The 22189-nt window shown below is 36.1% G+C and overlaps 3 protein-coding genes across 3 annotated transcripts in view; all 3 read left to right on the forward strand.

Annotated features, from left to right (window-relative positions):
* The window catches only part of LOC124629501 (cadherin-related tumor suppressor), a 110762-nt gene extending 100170 nt beyond the window's left edge, over nucleotides 1–10592 (forward strand). Inside the window, exons 6-9 of the mRNA XM_047162889.1 lie at nucleotides 424–846; nucleotides 954–1455; nucleotides 1644–7002; nucleotides 7150–10592. Of these exons, the coding sequence (XP_047018845.1) occupies nucleotides 424–846; nucleotides 954–1455; nucleotides 1644–7002; nucleotides 7150–9784 (8919 nt within the window). The 3' untranslated portion in view covers nucleotides 9785–10592. The remainder of the gene's footprint in view (nucleotides 1–423; nucleotides 847–953; nucleotides 1456–1643; nucleotides 7003–7149) is intronic.
* Nucleotides 10593–11853: 1261 nt separating this feature from the next.
* On the forward strand, nucleotides 11854–15664 carry LOC124629680 (pancreatic lipase-related protein 3-like). The gene is made up of 7 exons (XM_047163193.1): nucleotides 11854–11866; nucleotides 13356–13446; nucleotides 13632–13780; nucleotides 13910–14161; nucleotides 14389–14580; nucleotides 14897–15068; nucleotides 15571–15664. The coding sequence occupies exons 1-7, from the start codon at nucleotides 11854–11856 to the stop codon at nucleotides 15662–15664; spliced, it is 963 nt and encodes a 320-aa protein (XP_047019149.1).
* Nucleotides 15665–18472: 2808 nt separating this feature from the next.
* On the forward strand, nucleotides 18473–21432 carry LOC124629978 (pancreatic lipase-related protein 3-like). The gene is made up of 6 exons (XM_047163663.1): nucleotides 18473–18554; nucleotides 18823–18971; nucleotides 19451–19702; nucleotides 19922–20113; nucleotides 20523–20694; nucleotides 21305–21432. The coding sequence occupies exons 1-6, from the start codon at nucleotides 18511–18513 to the stop codon at nucleotides 21423–21425; spliced, it is 930 nt and encodes a 309-aa protein (XP_047019619.1). The 5' UTR covers nucleotides 18473–18510; the 3' UTR covers nucleotides 21426–21432.
* Nucleotides 21433–22189: the final 757 nt, after the last annotated feature.

Genomic DNA, 22189 nt, shown 5'->3' on the forward strand with positions numbered 1-22189 from the left:
AAAAAAAACATATTACTAAAGTAAAAGTGTAGTGATGATTTAATGTATACATTATAGAAAACTATTAGCAATTTAGTTAACGTTAAATATTAAATTCCGAACCCTTAAAAATCACGTTCATTACGAGCTATTGTTAAGTGTGTCTATTGTTGGATTCCACAATATGCCTCTGATGAGCGCAGACGGAAGCATAGGATGCGTTTTGCTTTATTATTTTACTTGTATTAACTTTCTAAGAAATGCAAGATGCTATTTACGAAAAACATAATAAAATTCAATTGATACTACATCCGGCCACTTTAATATTCCATTGATCCGTAAATGTATCCCAACTGAGATGATTTTTGTTTCATTTAACTTACTTTTATTATGTTTGTATGCTTCGTTTTCACACATTTTTATGACATTGTTTTATTGTTACAGGTAACCATACAACTAAAGGATGTCAATGACATGGCACCTGAGTTTGTTACACCCAATATAACAACAGTTTCCGAAAATATTCCATTGAATACAGTCGTAATGACCATAAAAGCTGTCGACAAAGATGAAGGTAGAAATGGATATGTGGAATATTTTATGACCCCAGATCCAGAAATCAATGGTTATTTCTCTTTGGGCAATGTTGATGGTATTTTAAGAGCAACGGGAAAACTTGACAGAGAATTAAAGGCAAGTTATACGATAACTGTCACGGCTAAGGACAGAGGCGATCCACCTAATGTAACAAAATCAAAAATTAAAATAAATATTTTGGACGAGAATGATAACAGTCCAGTTTTTGATCCAAAGCAATACAGTGCCTCTGTACCAGAAAATGCAAGTATTGGAGCAAGCGTCTTACAAGTAAGTACACTAACAATTTACAATGCAAAATTTTTAAAAACTTATAAGTAAAATAGTTGACCAACTATTTGATTACAGGAATTAACTGTGGTAATTGTGTTTTACAGGTCTCTGCTACAGATATCGATGAAGGTGCAAATGGTAGAGTGAGATATTCGATTGCATCGGGCGATGAAAATAGAGATTTCAGTATAAGTGAAGACACTGGGATCGTCAGAGTTGCCAAAAATCTTAATTTTGAGAGAAAATGCCGTTACATGCTCACAATAAGAGCTGAAGACTGTGCTAAAGACGATGTCAGATTCGATACGGCTGAATTATCTATTTCAATTCAAGACATAAACGATAACCCACCCACGTTCCTTGATTCACCGTACTTAGCGTACGTAATGGAAAATGTAATTCCTCCCAACGGCGGGTACATAATAACAATTCATGCTTATGACGCTGATTCACCTCCATTTAATAATCAAGTCCGCTATTTCATAAAGGAAGGCGATGCAGATCTTTTCAAAATAAATGCTTCGTCTGGGCAAATTTCCTTGTTAAGAACATTAGATCGTGAAGCACAGGATGAATATACCTTAGCACTCGTAGCAATGGATACTGGTAAGTAACTGAGTGATTATATACTTTAAATTCAAATAAGCTTTATTGGCAACATATATTTTTAAAACTATATACAATTAATAATATAGGGAATTATTTGAACCAAACATGGAAAACAACAGCTACAATAATACGTTATTAATTACTTAATGCTAAGATATGTTTTAATTACTTTTATTAAATTGCAGGTTCACCTCCACTAACTGGATCCGGGACAGTAAAAATCGTGGTTCAGGATGTAAATGACAATAGCCCTGATTTTGAAAGACAAAGTTATAGAACAAACGTGAAAGAAAATTTACCAGCTGGAACTGTGATTCTTAGTCCTAAAGCTACCGACAAAGATGTTGGGAACAATGCGAAAATAAGATACAGCCTTCTAGGAGATAAATCTGAAAGATTTCAAATCGACTCTGCGACAGGTGTTATTTCAACAAATGCCACGTTAGACCGGGAAGACTGGGATGTTTATTACCTGATTATAATGGCGCAAGATTCGTCAACTACTGATCCAAGAACTGCTACAGCTAATCTCACAATAATAGTAGAAGACGAAAACGATAATACACCGACATTTGCACATCCAGTATACGAAGCTCATATATCCGATCGAACCGTCAAAGGTGATTTCGTTTTTGGAGTTAAAGCCAGCGATAACGATATTGGACTAAACAAAAAGATTGTTTATGATTTAAAAGGCGAACATCAAAATTTGTTCACAATTAATAGAGAAACCGGAGTTATCAAAGCCAATGAAAACCTTATGAAGTTTAAGGATAAAAGTGGATCTACTTTTAACTTGCTAATAATAGCGACGGACAGCGGGGAAATTCCAAAACAAAGTACAGCTGAGTTGATTCTAATACCCAAATCAGTCAAGAATTTCCCGAAATTTACAGTAACAAATAAATTAACTTTTACATTCTCCGAAGATACACCGGAGGGAGTTTTGGTAACAAGATTGTCAGCTACATCTCCAAAAAAGGGTCCAACTGGCTTACTGCAATATGGCATTGCCGGTGGAAATGTTGGAGACGCTTTGAGAGTAGAACCTATGAGCGGTGAAGTCTTTATAACTGGAAAAGGGCTTGACTATGAAACAATGCCTTTGTATGAAGTTTGGTTTGAAGTAAGAGATTCTGATAACCCTCCACTAAAATCATTTATTGAAATCGAAATTAAAGTAACAGATGCAAATGACAATCCGCCAGTTATTGAAAATGCTTTATACAATGCAACTGTATTAGAAGAAGAATACCCACCACAACTGGTCATTAAAATAGACGCACATGATGATGATTCTAATGAAAACGGCAGAATATCTTTTAAATTGCTCAATGACTGCGATGAAACATTTAGAATAGACCCTGAAATCGGAGAAATTTATACCAACATAGCTTTGGATAGAGAGTCGATTCCGTTTTATGAACTGATTGTAGAGGCTGTGGATCATGGAGTACCTCAACTCACAGGGACATCGACAGTTATTGTAACCGTGTTAGATAAAAATGATAACCCACCACGATTTACGCGGTTGTTTAGTGTCAATGTAACAGAAAATGCGGAAATCGGATCATTCGTCATAAGGGTCACAAGTTCTGATCTGGACACTGGCCCAAACGCGAACGCAACGTACACTTTTGTCGAAAATCCAGGTCAAAAGTTTATTATCGACCCTGTAAGTGGAAACGTTACAGTTGCGAGGCCTCTTGATAGAGAATTACAAGATGAGTACATTCTGAAAGTAGCTGCAACTGATGGAGCTTGGCGTTCTGAAACACCGTTGACAATCACAATACAAGATCAAAATGATAATGCCCCTGAATTCGAATATTCATATTACAGCTTCAACTTTCCGGAGTTGCAACAGAAAAATAGTTTTGTTGGACAAGTCATTGCTACTGATAGAGACAAACAAGGTCCTAATTCAATAATATCTTACTCATTACAACAACCATCTGACTTATTTTCTATTGATCCTGCTACCGGAGAAATTCTTAGTAAATTCAAGATGAATTATAAAAGAACCTCGATCAATTCATCACCTGAAAACACTTATTCTGTTGTCGTTGTAGCTACTGACAACGGAAAACCTCCTATGTCATCTGAGTGCTTAGTGACAATAAATGTAGTTGACGCTAACAATAATGCACCGAAGTTCAAAGATCATGAAAAGTTTGTACCTGTACCCAAAGATGCCACGTCAGGAGAAAGAATCATAAAACTAACTGCTGAAGATAATATGGACTTTGGTATAAATGCAGAAGTAGAATATTATGTATCAGGTGGTAACGGCACTGCATACTTGACCATAGACAAAAGAAGTGGCTGGATTATCGTGAGCAAACAATTCTACTACCTTGGCCAATACTACGAACTAAAAATAAAAGCTGTAGATCGTGGTGTTCCTCCACAATCTGATGAAACCACTGTGATATTCGTTGTGACAGGCGAAAATATGCACAGCCCTAAATTCACAGCTCTAAGCTATCAGGTAATTGTACCTGAAAACGAACCAGTAGGCGCATCAATTCTTACTGTAAGAGCAAGTGACGAAGATGAAGGCCCTAATGGGATTGTCCGATATTCCATCTCATCTGGAAATGCTGGAGAAGAATTCCAAATTCATCCGATATCCGGAGCCATCAGTATATTGCGTCCACTTGATTTCGATACTATCCAAGAGTACAGACTAAATATTACAGCAAAGGATCTTGGCTTCAAGTCAAAAGAAGCTATTGCCACACTTACAATAATATTGACCGACATCAATGACAACTCTCCTCAATTCAACCAAACAAGATATACTGCGTATTTACCAGAAAACTCTCCTGTCAACAGTTTTATATACAAAGTAACAGCTGTTGATATTGATTCTCCGAAAAACGCAATCATCAAATACTTTATCAACAATGACATGGCTTCGTTATTCCACATAGATGTCAACACTGGAGAAATATTTTCTAAAGAAGTATTCGATTATGAAGAAAAACGAGTTTACACTTTAGAGATTAGAGCTGAAAATCCTGACTCAATTATGCGTAATACTACTGAAGTAATAGTTTACATAACAGGTGTAAATGAATATTATCCCAAATTTAAACAACCCGTATTTCATTTTGATGTATCAGAATCTGCAGAAGTCGGTGCTAATGTTGGTGTTATTCAAGCTACGGACCAAGATAGTGGAGATGATGGAATAATATACTACTTATTCGTGGGCTCAAGCAATGACAAGGGCTTCAGTATTAATTCCCAAACAGGCGTGATTCGAGTAGCACGGTATTTAGACAGAGAAACTCAAAACCGAGTCGTATTAACAGTTCTAGCGAAAAATTCTGGTGGAATACGCGGAAATGATACTGATGAGGCACAAGTTATCATATCTATTCAAGATGGCAATGATCCACCTGAATTTTTACGCCACTATTACGAGGCTACAGTTTCCGAAGGTGCAAGCATTGGACAGGAAGTAATTCAAGTTAAAGCAGTAGACAAAGATGTACGCCCGCAAAATAACCAATTTAGCTTCTCCATAATAGGAGGAAATACTAATCAGGATTTCAAAATAGATCCTCAAACTGGAGAAATTGAGGTTGTACGGCAGTTAGATAGAGAAACTTTACCTATGTACACACTTATAGTTGGTGCCATTGATACTGGAGTGCCACCACAAACTGGTACAGCTACTGTGAAAATAACTTTGTCAGATATAAATGACAATGGACCCATATTTGATACTGCAAGTTTCGAGGGATCTGTTTACGAGAACGAACCACCAAATACTAGCATTGCAACGCTTTCTGCTAAAGATCCTGATTTACCTCCGAATGGAGCTCCTTTCTCATATGCTGTTGTCGGAGGAAGACATCAAAGTTATGTAAGGGTTCACAAGCATACGGGCGTACTAGTGACGACAAAGAAAATAGATAGAGAATTGACACCCACCCTTGAAGTTGTGATACAAATAGAAGATAGCGGCAATCCGGTTATGAAATCAAATTATACAATATTTATTAAGGTATTAGACAGGAACGATAATCCACCAACTCCGAGATCAGCTCACGTTATAGTCTTTGCTTTTAATAACAAAGTGCCTCGTGGTAAGATTGCTGACGTGAAACCAAACGACCCAGACATCACAGGAGATTACAGATGTAAGATTATCAAGGAGTCTACATCGGAAAACACTCTCTCACTTCTTAGTATTAGATCTGGTTGCAACCTATACACCAACGCTGTTAAACCAGGGCAAGGATATTCGTTTTCGGTATCAGGAAATGATGGCGTGCATAGAGATGTCATATCTTCAATAAGCGTGGAATATTTTTCATTTGATAATAATACTGTTGAACAATCCAACACATTGAGAATATTGAATATGACAGCATCAAACTTTTTAACTCATTACTACCGGAGTTTACTGGAAATTCTAAAAGAAGGGCTGAAAAGCAAAGAAAGTATTTACTTGTACAGCATCAATGAAGTCGACGGAAACTTAGATTTGACGATAGCCACTAAAGGTAATCACTCAATTTGGAAAAGAGAAATGACCGAAAAATATTTAAAAGCTAAAGAGTTTCAAATAACAAAATTATTAAAAAGCCAAATAATTATAGCCTACTTCCCGTGCGCTTCTCAACAATGCAAAAATGATGGCCTTTGTACAGATTCGATACGAGTATTAGATGATACCAAAATTATAGAGAGCCCATCTCTTATATTATCATCACCTTTTGTTAGACACGAATACACTTGTCACTGTACGGACGGTTTCATAGGAGGCAATTGTGAAAAGCGTCAAGATCCGTGTTCACCAAATCCTTGTCGTTTTGGTGGAATATGTCGAAAACAAGGTCACGATTTCACATGCACTTGTCCAGCTCGCAGAGATGGTAAAACTTGTGAGATGGAAAGAGACGATGTGTGTAGCAGTAATCCATGTAAGAATGGTGGTTCATGTAAAGAAAGCGCTGACAGAAACTCATTCTTTTGCCTATGTCGCCCTGGATATCGTGGTAATCACTGTGAAGCCTTAGTTGATTCGTGTCGTCCAAATCCCTGTATGCACGGAGGAATATGCATAAGTTTGAAGCCTGGATATAAATGTAGTTGTACAAATGGACGCTATGGAACACACTGTGAAAGTACAACATTCGGATTTGGTGAACTATCTTACATGCAATTCCCATCTCTTGATGCGTCTACCAACGATATAACAGTAATATTCGCTACTACGAAACCCGATGCTTTACTGCTGTACAATTACGGTGGGCAGACTGGTGGAAGATCAGATTTTATAGCCATCGAGCTGTTGGGAGGAAAGCCAGTGTTTTCATTTGGTGGCGCTAGAACATCCATTACTTCAGTCGCCATAATGAATCCTAAAACCAACTTAGCTGATGGTAGCTGGTACAAACTCACTGCGACCAGAAATGGGCGAGTGATTTCACTGAGTATAGCGTCTTGTACTGATCATGGAGATGTCTGTACTGAATGCGACCCTGGTGACGATTCATGTTACGATGATGATACTGGACAGGCTGGGTATGTATATAATTGTTATTATTTGTACATTTTTTTTATTAGTCTTCTCCTTAAGTTATAATAATCTTTCTTTGTCCCAATTTTCATTATGATAAAACATTAGGGTAAAAAAATGACACTAAACATTCTAAATCTTTGTATTTTCAGAACCTTGAACTTTAACAACGAACCTTTACTCATCGGTGGCCTACACAAAGCAGACCCAGTACTGGAACGCCCCGGACAAATACATTCTGATGATTTCGTGGGATGTATGCACAGTATCACCATCAACGGCCGATTGCTGAACCTAACTAACCCCATAAAGGCACGAGGCGTGGAACCAAAGTGCGAACGATCAGAGAAAGGCGCCTGTTTCAAGAAAGATGTCTGTGGATCAGGAGAATGTTTGGATAGGTGGAAGGCTAATTTGTGCAAGTGCAAAGGTGGGTTAATATCTTCTGATTGTGGACTTTCACTGCAATCGATTTCAGTTGCTGAAAATGGATTTGTAACTTACACGATATCAGAAAAACACAGAAGAATGCAATTATTAGAGACTTTTTATGGAGGGAACACCGGGTGGGCGAAGAAAAATAGCAAAACATCAGGCAAAGTAATACCTAAAGTCAACAGCCCAGCAAAAAGTTTGTCATTCTTTTTTAGGACACACAGAAAAGATGGTGTCCTATTTTATTCAGCAACTGATAAATATTACACTGTTATCGAACTTCTGGAAGGAAAGGTCTGTTACACATCAAAACAGAATACTGTTGTAAATATGAGTCAATCAGAGCAAAATGACGTGTCGGATGGAAACTGGCATAACATTACTTTGGTGTCAGTTGGAAGAAGTATTCGCCTGCTTGTTGATGACAAAAATGTCGGAGAAGAACTTGATGCCGCTGGAGTACACGACTTTTTAGATCCATATTTGACTGTCATATCGATTGGAGGAGTTAAACATGAATGGGTAACTACATCAAGCCAAAACAAATTTGAGGGATGCTTGGCTAATTTCTCAATAAACAATGAAATTCAACCATTCAGTGGCAATGGCAGCATATTCAAAGAGACAGTCCACAGAGGCAAAATATTAAACGGATGTCACAGTGCCTTTGGTGTTGGTGCAGCTCAAAATCATCCACTACGCATTGGCATAACACTTGTAATTGTGTTCTTCGTCATTTTATTAGTCGCAATCTCGGTTTCGATCATCTTTTATAGACTTCGTAAGCAGAAAAAAGAAAAAGGTAATGGATCTGCAACAAAAGGTAATATTGTACACTCCAAGCAGAACGGAGGCCCTGCTATGTTAAACGCACCAAATCTTATAGCTGGCACAAATGACAGCCTAATGAACAGAAATCTTCACAATAATGATACCAGTCTCAATAGCTATATGTCAGAGAATGCAGATATAACGCGCAATGTAGGCCACATCGTTGGTCCCGAACTACTTTCAAAGAAATACAAAGATAGAGAAATAATGAACATTGATCCACCAAGACCACAGCGACCTGACATCATAGAGCGCGAAGTTGTTGGGAAAAGTCCGGCTCTCCGTGAAGACCACCACCCACCTCCACCGCCATCAACAAATACCTCCCACCATACTCATGACCACCCAAGTGGTATGGATTTAAATTCTGAAGTTCCCGAACACTACGATCTAGAAAACGCTAGCTCAATAGCGCCTTCTGACATAGACATTGTTTATCATTACAAAGGATTCCGAGAGGCAGCAGGTGTTAGAAAATACAAAGCTACTCCACCACCGATTGCAGGCTACCACCATAAACATCAAACTCCTCAGCATCGTCACTCACCGCATCATCCCAGTGGTTATCCATCACGCGTACCGCAGGCAGCCCAGCCGCCGCCGCAGCCAAGACAACATCAAACAACACCATTAGCACGTTTATCTCCAAGCAGCGAATTGAGTCAGCAGCCTCGAATCTTAACTCTTCATGATATTTCTGGTAAACCGCTGCAGAGTGCTTTATTAGCAACAACATCAAGTTCTGGGGGCGTGGGCAAAGATGCCTTGCATAGTAACAGCGAAAGAAGTTTGAATAGCCCTGTCATGTCACAACTGAGTGGGCAAAGCTCATCAGCAGGCAGAAAAACCCCCAGCGCCCCTCCACAAGTTCCGCAAGTAGTGTCTGTTGGCTCAGGTGCAGTAGGGCTCACAGCTGAGGAAATAGAAAGAATGAATGCAAGGCAACGGACTTCTAGTTTAGTGTCCACATTAGATGCAGTTTCAAGTTCAAGTGAAGCCCCTCGGGGTGGAGGAGTCGGTCACCATATGTCACACAGACATCACTCACCGCCAGACGATAACAGAAGTTCCACAGGTTCAGATGATGAAAGTGGGAACGATAGTTTTACTTGCTCAGAAATAGAATATGACAACAATAGTATAAATGCCGATAAGCTAGAAGATGTTAGAAGACAAAATGTTAGTAGTGGAAGCAATCCTAAAAAGCCTATTCTGCCACCACCGTATGAAAGTTTTGATTCATCGTTCCGAGGGTCACTAAGCACTCTAGTCGCATCTGATGATGATCTGGCCCCGCACGTTAGCTCAGCACTGTACCGACAGGCAAATGGTTCCCCCGCTTCAGCCGCACTCGGCTGGGGCCCGGCTGCACTCGATCTGTTCAACTGGGGACCAAATTTTGAAAGTATGATTGATGTATTTAAGGACATAGCTGAATTACCCGACTCTGTGAATGGGAGAATGTCTTCCTCGCTAAGACTGCAGAACGGCACTCCAAAGCCGTCAGAAGAATACGTTTAATGTGTTAGGATATTTAGAATGTAAATAGTAATAAATATAGTTTTATATTTTGTAAAATAATTGTTGTGATCTTGTATCAAGGTCTCTATACTTCTTGCCATATATTGTTTATATGTTTTCATATTAAATGCCTATGTGGTGGATACATTGTGTATAAGTTAAATAATAATAAAAAAAAACAATATCGTGAATAATAAACATAACTCGGTACGAACTATTTTGAAGGTTTTATACAAAATGTATTCACAACATACATGTGTGGTTTATAACAGGCGGTGTTGTTCATCGTCAATTGAAGCTGGTAATCTTAATCTAACATTGGGATATTCAGTATCCACAAAGTTTTGACAATCGGGCCTTGGACACCTGTATCATATTACCTATAAATTACAGCTTCAACGTGTTAAACCTCGGTGTAAATAAAGTTTGTAAATAGAATACATATAAATATCTTTAATAAACAATGTGTATGTAAATATTGTGTAACAGTGAATTATTTTAAGGTCAAACTTTAAAGCAAAATTGTTGAAGCTCTGACTGAATTGGTAAATCATTGTGTATCCGTCTCGTGTACATAATATAAATACGCTTATTTAATGGTATCACCGAATCCATGTGATAATAATGTTTGTACTCATTTCTTTGTTTAATTGTTCAGTGTCAGTTTTACTTTAAGACGGAAAATGAATGTAAGTCAGAGCCTTCGTTCCCGTTATTGATTGTATCGCCATATTATTTAGTAGAGTGCCAAATGACTTTAAATAATTTTAAATAACTGACTGATTTCATAAATAAAATATAATTTAAATTTATTTCTTTTATTTCTTCTGCCTTACATGAGAGCATCTACACTCATCGTGTGATCTGACTTAGTATCAGTCATAAAGTGTACATAAGGAAATACATAGGTGAATACATAGAGTTTACACAAGGAAATACATAGGGGAGTACATAGACTGTACATAGGTGAGTTCATAAAGTGTACATGAGGAAATATATAGGGGAGTTCATAGAGTGTACATAAGGAAAACATAGAGGAGTAAATCGAGTGTACATAAGGAAATACATAGGATAGTTCATTGATGAAATTCTCTCACTATCCCCGTGTAACATCAGCTATATTTTAGGCGGGTACGGGAAGTCGTTTTCTCGGGACGCGAGTAAGGCTGCGGCTGATCCACTGAGGTGGAAACGAGCGGAGCTAAGAGGAGCAGAGCTGGGAAAAGAGGTACGTGATCCCACTGGCAATGGTACTGGTGGATCGGCATATAAGCGGAGCGGCAACGAAATACTAAGCAGTGATCAATTACGAAATCTCAAAAACTATAAACTCCTACAAACTTGAAGGGAGGTAGGTTCCTTATCGAGGGAAGACATGCATTAAGGAGGGATTTTCTAAAAATCTATTCCACAAAGGGTTAAAAGAAGGTTGATAGTTCGCATGGAAATCCTGCTTTAGAAGTGAGAGTCTTAAAAATTGTAGAAAAAAAAATCAAAAAAAAAATTGTACGCGGACAAGTTGCGGGCGATCGCTAGTAAAACATTAAATGTCCCCGATCCAGAGTGAGCTTCGGAAATATCTTCATATCTGCGGTCAAATGATAAATGTCAAGATTTTGGGTGTTTTTCCTTTCATTACATCAGGAACTACAAACCCGATATGAAAAATTCTTTCAGTTTTAAATTTTATCAAGAAGGCTACTTTTTTTCGGGTACACGGAGAACATATATTCTGGACTCGTGCCAAATCGTGGGCATATTACTACGTTGTCTAAAAAACAGTTGAAGATTAGAAGTAGGATCATTCATGGATCATTATGAAGTACATAATAACAGGTATTTAACCACAGGTACATAAAATCCATTAGTGCTGCCAAAAAACACTTCCTGCATATGAGTCTACATATGTAGTGATTTATATAACATAGTTTATCGTAAGCTAGCATGTATACCAATATTACATAGGTATTTGACAAACCCGTAAAATTGATTTAAATGTACTCAACAAAAACATGATGGATTTCTGTATATCAAATTTGCTTGCAATTGCTTGCAAAATTGTTAGCAATATGAAGGATTGTGGTAAAACATTTCTTCTATTTTGTCACTCTGATCATGCTCCGATCATACTTCAAGGATGTTGTTTGTAGTTCATCTGTCAGCCATATTCAAGCCATGGCCTTACTGATTCACGAGTATTGCCAACTTGGCATATACACTGGCGGAAGGCGGTAACACTTATTTCCACACTTTTACCATCTTATTTTGACCATCTTAGAGACTGTTCCAAAAATCCTTCCTCTAGAAACTAGATCACAAAAGGATTATTTCTTTCAAATTTCAAGTATCCATGCAGGCTGTGCGTTGATCCGCCAGTCAGTCAGAACAAAGAATTCTTTTTTGCATAAAAAAACGAATTTATTACAATTATATAAATACAACCTCGGTAAACCGTTGTTGCTGAGTTGCTGAGTCGAGTAAAACTCCGAGTCCCCGCTAGGATACCACGTGCCCCAATAACTCCGTTGTATCCTCCACGTCGTAGAACCGTGCTTGGTCCAACTCTCCAATCCCTCGCTTGCGTAAATTACTTAATAGCTGCAGTGATCTGGTTGACCTACACGCTGACTCACTTATTAAACTCAGAAGAGAACTCGATTTAAAAAAAATATTGGTTACTCCTTTTTTATTATTTAATTGATCTCAATTTTGAATTTTAATTTTAGCACTGTATTAAATAATTAATTTTGTAATTAGTAAATTTTAATTTAATTGGTAATGTTTAATTTAATTTCAATTTTCACATTGTCGAATTTATATGTATTATTATTTTGTCATAATCTTAACTTTAACTTAGTAGTCTAACGGCCAGTTTCTTCATCAAAAGTTAAAGTTAAAGTAATGTCTAAAGTAAAAGTAACGGGCAAATTCGTTTTTTCAAGGCTAAAGTGACAGCAAAACTAATAGTAAATTGAATTTGACCGTTACTTTTACTTTAGACATTACTTTGACTTTTACTTTGGCTTTAACTTTTGATGAAGAAACTGGCTGTAATGCATGCTGTGCTTACCTTTAAGAGATTGTTACACAAGTATTGTATTATGATGTTTGTATTTAATAATTGTATGGTATTTATAAACGAGTGTTGGTGAGCCAAATAAATAAAATAAAATAAAACCTGCAGATTTTGCACTACTGCTTTAATACCAGCGGTATACCTTTAGTGATAAGCCTATGCGAGTTCTTAATTATACAGACTGGTTTCATTTGTGCAAAAAGTTAGAAAAACAAAGGAATTATCCACAGTTTTCTTTATCGTAGTCAGGTGTTTGGTCGGTTAAGTGTAAAGTTTTTCGTGTACGGTGCACTGCACAAGATCTATATTAATGTGTCACTGAGCCCTTAAACTTATCACAGACTATCTATGTTATCGTTGGAATGGTTTTCAAAGTTTTGTTTTTTAACTTAATTTCCATATGTAAGTACATAATAATTTTGTTTAATGATCAGCCTTCAGATTGTTATCGAGACATTATAAGGGCAAGAAAAGATATTAATGTTATTGTTATAGGTTCAATAAGATCAACTATACTAGGTTTTAACTGCATTACACCGCCGATGGTGTCTCCAAATGTAAATATAACGTTCTGGCTGTATACAAGGTAAGTCATTTAAGATATTTCATTTAAGATATTTCGTTCAGTATAGTTTCATTATTATCAGCAAAATATTTTGTAGGATTTAACTTTTTTTTAACAGTAGGTACAGAAATGGTAATCCGTCTATGTCTAGACGATGTGATAAATGATCAACGAACTAACAGTTATTGTGTCACCTTTATGTCCAGAGAAAATGAAGATAAACCACACCAACTACAGGCTGTGGACACGAATTCCATTAAATCAGCTCCTTGGGTTCCTGACGCACCGATCAAGGTTCTGATCCATGGCTATACAGGTCATAAGGATTTTTCACCCAACACAGAAATAAGACCAGGTAATTTATAACTTAATTCATATAGCGTAAGAGATATTGCAGAATGCAACACTAGATTAGCGAAAAACATAGTCTATTAGTACTTCTTAAAACTTACTTTATATCTTTACACTTAAATCATCCTTTCAGCCTACATGAAATGCTGCAACTTTAATATAATATCAGTGGACTACAGCCCACTAGCCCGAGAAGAATGCTACATAGAAGCGGCTCGTAACACTGAGTTGGTAGGCATATGCACCGCCCAACTGATCGACCAACTAGTCCAGAGACATGGCTTCGACCTTTCGCGGTTCCACATTATAGGATTCAGTCTCGGCGGACAAGCGGCTGGCTTCTTAGGCGGATATGTCACATCTGGAAAGTTGAACAGACTCACTGGTAAATTATCAGAAATTGATTTAATTTAAATGTGGTAATGTGCGGTAATATTTAACAACAATATTGAGCAATAAGGCCCTGATGTATATTAAAGTTTACAAGTTCTTTTCCTGTGACTGTGCGCTAACCTCCCATAGGCGCTGTGAGCGAAGTCTTGATAAGGATACGCAAACGCTGATTTTTTGGGAGTGGAATAATATACTAAGGATTAGTTAAATATTTTGCAGCACTAGATCCTGCAAAGCCATTATTTGTCACTTTTGACAAGAACAAGAAACTAGACAAAGGAGACGCAAATTTTGTGGATGTTCTTCATACGAATGCTCTGAACAAGGGAAAATTGGAAACGAGTGGCCATGTCGACTTTTATGCCAATGGGGGAATCACACAGCCTGGCTGCAAAGATACCGACGAACAAAGTAAGTTCACCTTCGCTATTTAAATGTTTTCGATAGGTATTCTTAGTAATATGAGAGAAAAATATGTAGGTATAGATAAAGTCACAAGACTTAGTGATTATTCTAAGACAAACCATGAAATATAGCATTTCATCAGGATGTGCTTCCACTATCACTCACGTATTTACTAGTTATTTTTAGTATTTTTAGAATACTTTTTTTGTAAAGGGTTTCTTATCATTTCTTTTGTATACTATACATTTTTACAACATTTTCCCGTATTTTTTTCATTACTGTGTTGAACAAAAAAAATGTTCTATTTTTTTATATTCCTCAGGCAAATCAAGTTGTAACCACGCCAGAGCGCCGCAGTACTATGCAGAGTCCATAACCTCTGACGTAGGGTTCTATGCAACCAAGTGCCACGCCTGGGTCAGCTACATGATCGGCTTGTGCGGTTTGTTCAAGTCTACCGACGAGGTCATATACGGTGAATATGTTCCTAAAAAGTAAGTACCTATTTATATCGAATTAATTATTGTTTACATGCCCAACTAGTTTTTGTTTTTTTTTTTATAATTAAACAAAATCAGCGTAGTTCTCGTAGGAAAATTAACTTTGCATTTCTGTTGCCCTTGTTAGCCATTGAACGCCTGGAACATGCGCAATAGTGTTTTGTTAGGGCATTTTGCCACTTAGCGGCTAATGGCTAACTTCAAGAAGGCAAAGTTGATTACCGCGAACTGTATGTTTACCTACTCAAAGCGTAGATATTCATTCAAGTAAGTAACGGTTCTAGGATCCCGTCAAAGTCAAAGGTTCATATAGACCTATTACAGGTGCGTAAGACACTCACAAGATTTACATATTTGAAGTCAAACCTTAATGCTGCATTCGACCAATGTAATGCAAATAATACCCATTATTATTATATTCATGTTAGTTAATATGCAAGGATTAGTTTCAATATTTTTGTACCACATTTTAAAGTCATGTTAATCTTTGTTTCAGTGCACGCGGGTTATATTTCTTTAGTACAAACTCGGAGTCGCCTTATGCGCAAGGATGCAATCAGAAGAGTGAAAAAAAATGTTCAAGTAAATAACTTCAAGCAAGTAATTAAACGGTAGTAGAATTAACACTGGGGTTTTTTTTCCTCAAGGTTGTTCTTATTAGGTTTTCTTTAACTAATATTATAAAATAGGTGTACATTTCTGCAACAAAATTAAATGATCAGTTCGACTTCAGATGGCAGTTTTATGTCTGTAAATACATTGGTGGAAAGACATGTAATCCTTATTAGGTAGGTAATATGTTCAAAGTCAAAATATTTTTCAAACGAAAAATATATAAGTACGTACATACGTGTACAAACTGAAATTGTTGTCTTTAATTTAAATAGCTGACTGGTTTTAAAAATAAGACATAATTTGAATTTATTTCTTTTACTATCATCATTTATGTAACAATCATCATGTACACTAGCTAGGGTGCATCATAAGGAAATATAATTATTATGTATAATGAGTAATGTTATCATTATTACGTAGCTTGAATTTTCCTACACGGAAGGATATGAAGGACGGTAGGGCGCGGTGCCTAATCAAACAAAACAAATAACCACCAGCTTACAATTTACAATAACGATATATACTGAGATAAACATCCCATCATAAATAGTATGTAAAAAAAAAATAGGTATTAAAGTTGGCTTGAAGTACTTTTGTAGGTTAGTAGAAAAGTGAATGTTTTGCTCCTCATTTGCTCAATATATCTAAGGTAAAAGTGAATTTTAAATAAATAAAAATAAATGTATCCGCAAACTGAAATCACACACAAAATTGATGGATACCATTGAAATATAAATTATTTAAATAATAAGCTCAAAATAACTTTCTACTGCCTTTATTGTTATACAAGCTGTTGATTTGCATCCGTGCCATATTCAAGGAGGTAATTATGCTAATGATTCTCGACCCAAATCAATAAAAAAATTGGTACGTAATTTTTTTTCTTTATTTTTTTTTTTCGGAATTCCGTAAATGTCATCTAGCCTTATTTAAACTTGGCGCGTATGTTACTGGCGTTAAAACCGTGCTGCACCCTCACACAAACGCAAACACAAAGCATACGCAACGATCACTCATAAATTTCATTCATAAAATTGGATTACTTCGGAAATACCACGACATTACAATGACAAAAAAAGCAGTGCATATTAGTTATTTCCCATCTAGTGTAATTCCAATCGATTATTTACGTATTGTATGTCCTCCTCCTGAACTATGGCACAAATGCAAATCAACACCTTGTATTTTCGCCGTTGTAGGAAATGTTCAAATAAATAGTAATGAGGATGTTTACTAATGTAGGTAGATGCGAACACAAACAACACTTAAACCCAAAACAAGAATGCCCTTAATTTATTATCAGCGCAGTTTTCCACAGTAATTAGGTATAAAGAAAACACAGCAAAATACACCAAACGCAGATAACATGATAATGCACGCTTGTTCCCTTACGACAATTTCAATGTCATTTACATAATAATTTGGAACAATAGAGCGGTAGAGCTGTTTTTCAGTTATAATTTTTTTCATAATTCAGATGACTGCGGCATACTTCGTTTTCTTGTCATATGGTGTTTTTTGAAGCTTGATTTAAAATTAGCCAGCCTTATGAGACAACTAAACAAAAACCTATATTCAAAGACAGGACTAAGTTACCTCTAATAAGAGTAATGTCACATAAAACATTTAGCGTGACATACATATTAGTAGAGATCATTCACCTCAATTGAATATGTATCTGAAAACCTGAAACTTGTCATAATATATTATGATAAACTTAATTTAAATTCTTATCATACAATAAATTTTATTTCAAGACGTGTCTATGTAGAAAACGAATTAATTCAACATTTCTTCTTATACTTGGTAACAGTGCATAACCTGGTTAAGTCATTATAAATTATTATTTATCAATCAAATTGCTGGGTTTGGGTGCTAGCAATTAAGTGATAAGCCTATGCTAGTTTATAAGTATACAGTCTAGTTTCATTTGCGTACAAAATTAGCTTAATTTTCAATGGGAATTATCCACAGTTTTCTTTATCCTAATCAGCTGTTTGGTCGGTTATGCGTAAAGTTTGGCGCTTCAGTACAGTTTACTGCACAAGGTCTATATATATGTGTCAGTGAGCCCTTAAACATAGTTCGAGACTTGTTATCGTTAAAATGGTTTTCATAGTTTGGCTTTTTTACCTAATTTCCATATGTAAGTACATAATAATGTTGTAATGTAATCATTTGGGAAAAGTCTTCTTAGCTCTTTTCAAATTGAATTGATTTAAACCTCTTATTCAGTGGCCATCAAGCGAAATTTAAACTCAGTTTTATATTTTATAATATGTACTTCAATTAATTGTTCGAAAAATATTACGTACAATATGAGTGTTATTAATAAACATTTTGGAAGCTAAAAGTGGGAACATAAATTCAGTACTAGTTTACTCTCAAAACATGGACAAAATATAGCCTACGTCACTCGAGGATAGTGTCGCCTCCCAATAGTGTAACAATTTCTCAAATCAGTGGAGTAGTCATTTTACAAAAACATATTTTTAGTTATATAGGTACTACTAACAAACATATTTAATTAAATAAATTCATCGCCTACCTGAAAATGAATTATATCCAACTATTAAGCATACAACTGTAAATAACTGTAAAGTGCTCAAATTATATGCAAAGTCAGAACTGCCAATCGCGAATAATGCTATAGTTAAATATTATAGGACGTATTGATATTTCTACAAAGGAATGTATCAAAAGGACACAGTCATTAAAAACTGAGAGGTTAGAAAAGAGACATTAATATTAATATTATTCTTATTCTCACATAGGTTTAATAAGATCAAGTACAGCATTATTCGACTGTATAGCACCACCAATGGAATGTCCAAATGAAAATATAACGTTCTGGCTGTATACAAGGTTAGTCATTAGTTTTCTTTTTTTTAGTACTTACAGGATTTTCATTACAAAATATTTTGTGATATTCGAGTATTTTAAAGTTAACGTTAAGTAAACAGTTTATAAGTAAATAATTCTAACGCTTCAGAAATCCAGAAATACAACAGTGTAAAATAATAAATCCTTCTCCATGTGAGAGGAGGCCTGTGCCCAGCAGTGGGACGATAAAAAGGCTGTAACAGTAACAGTAACAGTAAAATAATAAATATCGTGTCATATTTTTGTGTAGAGAAAATGAAGATAAACCACACCAAATGTTCGCTATGGACACGGATTCCATAAAGTCAGCGCCCTGGGTTCCTGACGCCCCGATCAAGGTTCTGATCCATGGATATACAGGACATAAGGATTTTTCACCGAACACAGAAATAAGACCAGGTATGTAAGACACCATAGCGTAAGAGATATTACATAATTAACCCATGCAACGCTAACTATGGTAAGTGACACGTAATTAGGGATGAGCCTGAACGAGCAATAGGGACGATAGCTCGGCAGTGTCGTCAATTAAAAGTTAGTTCCTGATTAATTGTTTGCGAAACTGGTTAACTTTAACAAAAGCTAGATACACACCAACCATAGATTTCTATACCAACTTAAATTTGGACAATGTAAATGATGGCTATATAGTAGCTTGATAAGTGTAAAACACAGTACATAGTGTAGTGAAACCTAATTTTTGAAAAAAAACTTTCGAGTATAAATGGATGGCGCAGAATATACCTAATACTTTATATGGTGTGACTGCCTATCTGTCCTCCTTAACCTAGTTACCTGGTCAGCCCTACATTTCATGGTAAGCCTGGTAAATTTTTCCCTTGGTAGGATATATTTTTTATAGCTACACATTCTTTCAGTTTACATGAAATGCTGCGACTACAACATAATAACAGTGGACTACAACCCGATAGCTCGAGAACCTTGCTACATAGAAGCGGCTCGTAACACTGAGTTGGTAGGCATGTGCACAGCCCAACTGATCGACCAACTAGTCCAGCAACATGGCTTCAACCTGTCGCAGTTCCATATCATAGGATTCAGTCTTGGCGGACAAACGGCTGGCTTTATAGGCGATTATGTCAAAACTGGGAAGTTGGATAGAATTACTGGTTTGTTAACTATTAATAAATCATATTTCGCGAAATATCGCAAGCCCTATTAACCCCTGATAAAATATTTACAAGTAACCAATATCAAGCGACAGTTTGCCGATTCTTTCGGTAGGCGTTGTAGCCAGAGCTTGATTATGCTTACCGTTTTAAATATTTACAGCTTGTTAACATTTTAAATGAGTTAAGGTTAACAAGTTTATGAACAAAATTTTGCAGGATTAGATCCTGCAATGCCATTGTTTGTCACCACCGACAACAACAAGAAATTAGACAAAGGAGACGCTAAATTTGTAGACGTTCTTCATACAAATGCTCTGGAGAAGGGAAAATTGGAAGCCAGCGGACATATTGACTTTTATGCTAACGGGGGAATCACACAGCCTGGCTGCAAAGCTACAAAAAATCAAAGTAAGTTATTTTTTTTTTTGGATTAAACTACTTTTACGAATTTAAGCGCGATAATATTATTATTATTTAATCCCGACGTTTTGGATCCTTTACAGTGCAGTACAGGATGACGAAAATCCGTAAAAGTAGTTGTATTTAAATGTCTAAACTCGCGTAAGTGTCAGTAATCAAAAGTTCTTCTTTGCTATTCAACTTTGTTTAAGATACTCTTTGCTATGTGAAAACACGGGCGCTCGGTTAACATAATATTCTTACCGGCAGTTGTCAATTGTTTGTTGTCAATGTGTATACGTTACGGGCAATCCGCCAGTGTGTAACATCACATAATAGGAAATGTTATTGGAATTTATACTTTCAGTTCAGTTGTCTACTTAATATATATTGTTGCAATTTATTTGTTATTCCTCAGCAAAATCTGGCTGTAACCACGCCAGGGCGCCGCAATACTACGCAGAGTCCATAATCACTGACGTAGGGTTTTATGGAACCAAGTGCTACTCCTGGATCATCTACATGATCGGCTGGTGCGAGATGTTCAACTCTAAGGACGAAGTCATTTTCGGTGAATATGTTCCTCAAAAGTAAGTATTATTAGAAGAATATAGCAAAAGAAAACATGTTGAGCCGACCTCAAATAGAATTGTAATAATGGTAGGAGGATGACAAACACGATAGTCACACAATATCTGTACATAGCTGCTTACTCAAAGCGATTGAAGCAATATATTTTTTGAGCAAAGATAAACCAAGTCTGTTCATACAATAAAATTCTTCCTGTTATTCATTTTAGATACAAAATAATAAAAAACCCACTAATTCCTTTTTGTCCACAATTCAATAGTATTGCCAGCAATTTGCTACGTTTAGTGCAGGCACCGAAACACTTCCATACTTTCACTAGAGAACAGTTTACCTTTGCTTCAGACTAACTTCCTTCTTGTGCCGATCTCATAGTAATTACCTATTGCATAGAGTCATTGAAAACTTTTTCACTCTCTTTTTGTCTTTGATTTTGACTTGGAAAATAAATGTATTTTCAACATACCTATTTTAATATCATCAAAATTATTTATCAGCCTAGATTCTATTGGAAGGTGCATTTGAAAATTATATGTAGTTATTTATCATATGATGGGTACTGATTTCAATATTTTTTACCACATTTCAAAGTAATGTTTACCTCTGTTTCAGTGCAAACGGGTTATATTTCTTCAGTACAAACTCGGAGCCGCCGTATGCACGAGGTACCAACCAGAAGAGCAGAAGACGAAGAAGTTCGAATTACTTCCAGCGAGGAATTAAACGGTTGTAGAAATAAACACTGTGTTTTCGTTTCATATTAGCTAATACTACATAATACGATTAGGTTTTTACTTAAATTATATAAAATTGGTATATTTTTTTACAATAATAGTTAAATATGAAGTTACTTATGTAGTTTCTTGTAGCCGAAATACTCTCTAATTTATCCAAAAGTCAAGCACAATTTATTCAGCCTAATTTCAAGTATTCAAGAACGTGCACTTGAAAGTGTAATGCAAACTTCTTAGGTTGTTCACAGCGAGGTAACGAGCGCCGTCAGTTCCGACTTCCGTATTTCATGGATCTTGATAACCTTATACTTATCCAATCCATTGTTTACGTAAGTTTACATCAAAATTCATTTAAACTGTATGTAATTACAAGCCGGTCTGTGCATTGCCTAATATGAGCTCTCAACCGGTACTACCCGTAGTGCTCCACATAAAAACGGATGCATAACAGATGCCATACAGTACAAACTTACCTTGAATTGCATATAAAGTAGTTTGAACCAAATTATGAATATCCAAATTATTGACCGTACCTACTTTGCATCTATGTCGTAATCTTTTTTTCACTCAATAGGTATTCTAGAAAGATCTTCACTGGAAATGTATTTATAGAATTATTTATCAGTTAAACTTGTTTTACTGTGGATTGCAAAAAAGTTATTTTTGGTGACATTTACGATTACGGTGCAATACAGCATTTAAATATTTTCGAAATCGACCTCGTCAATGACCAAGCTCTATAATCAAGCAACAAAGTTACTAT

The sequence above is a fragment of the Helicoverpa zea genome, chromosome 4 (assembly GCF_022581195.2).
Source record: "Helicoverpa zea isolate HzStark_Cry1AcR chromosome 4, ilHelZeax1.1, whole genome shotgun sequence".
Classification (NCBI taxonomy): Eukaryota; Metazoa; Arthropoda; class Insecta; order Lepidoptera; family Noctuidae; genus Helicoverpa; species Helicoverpa zea.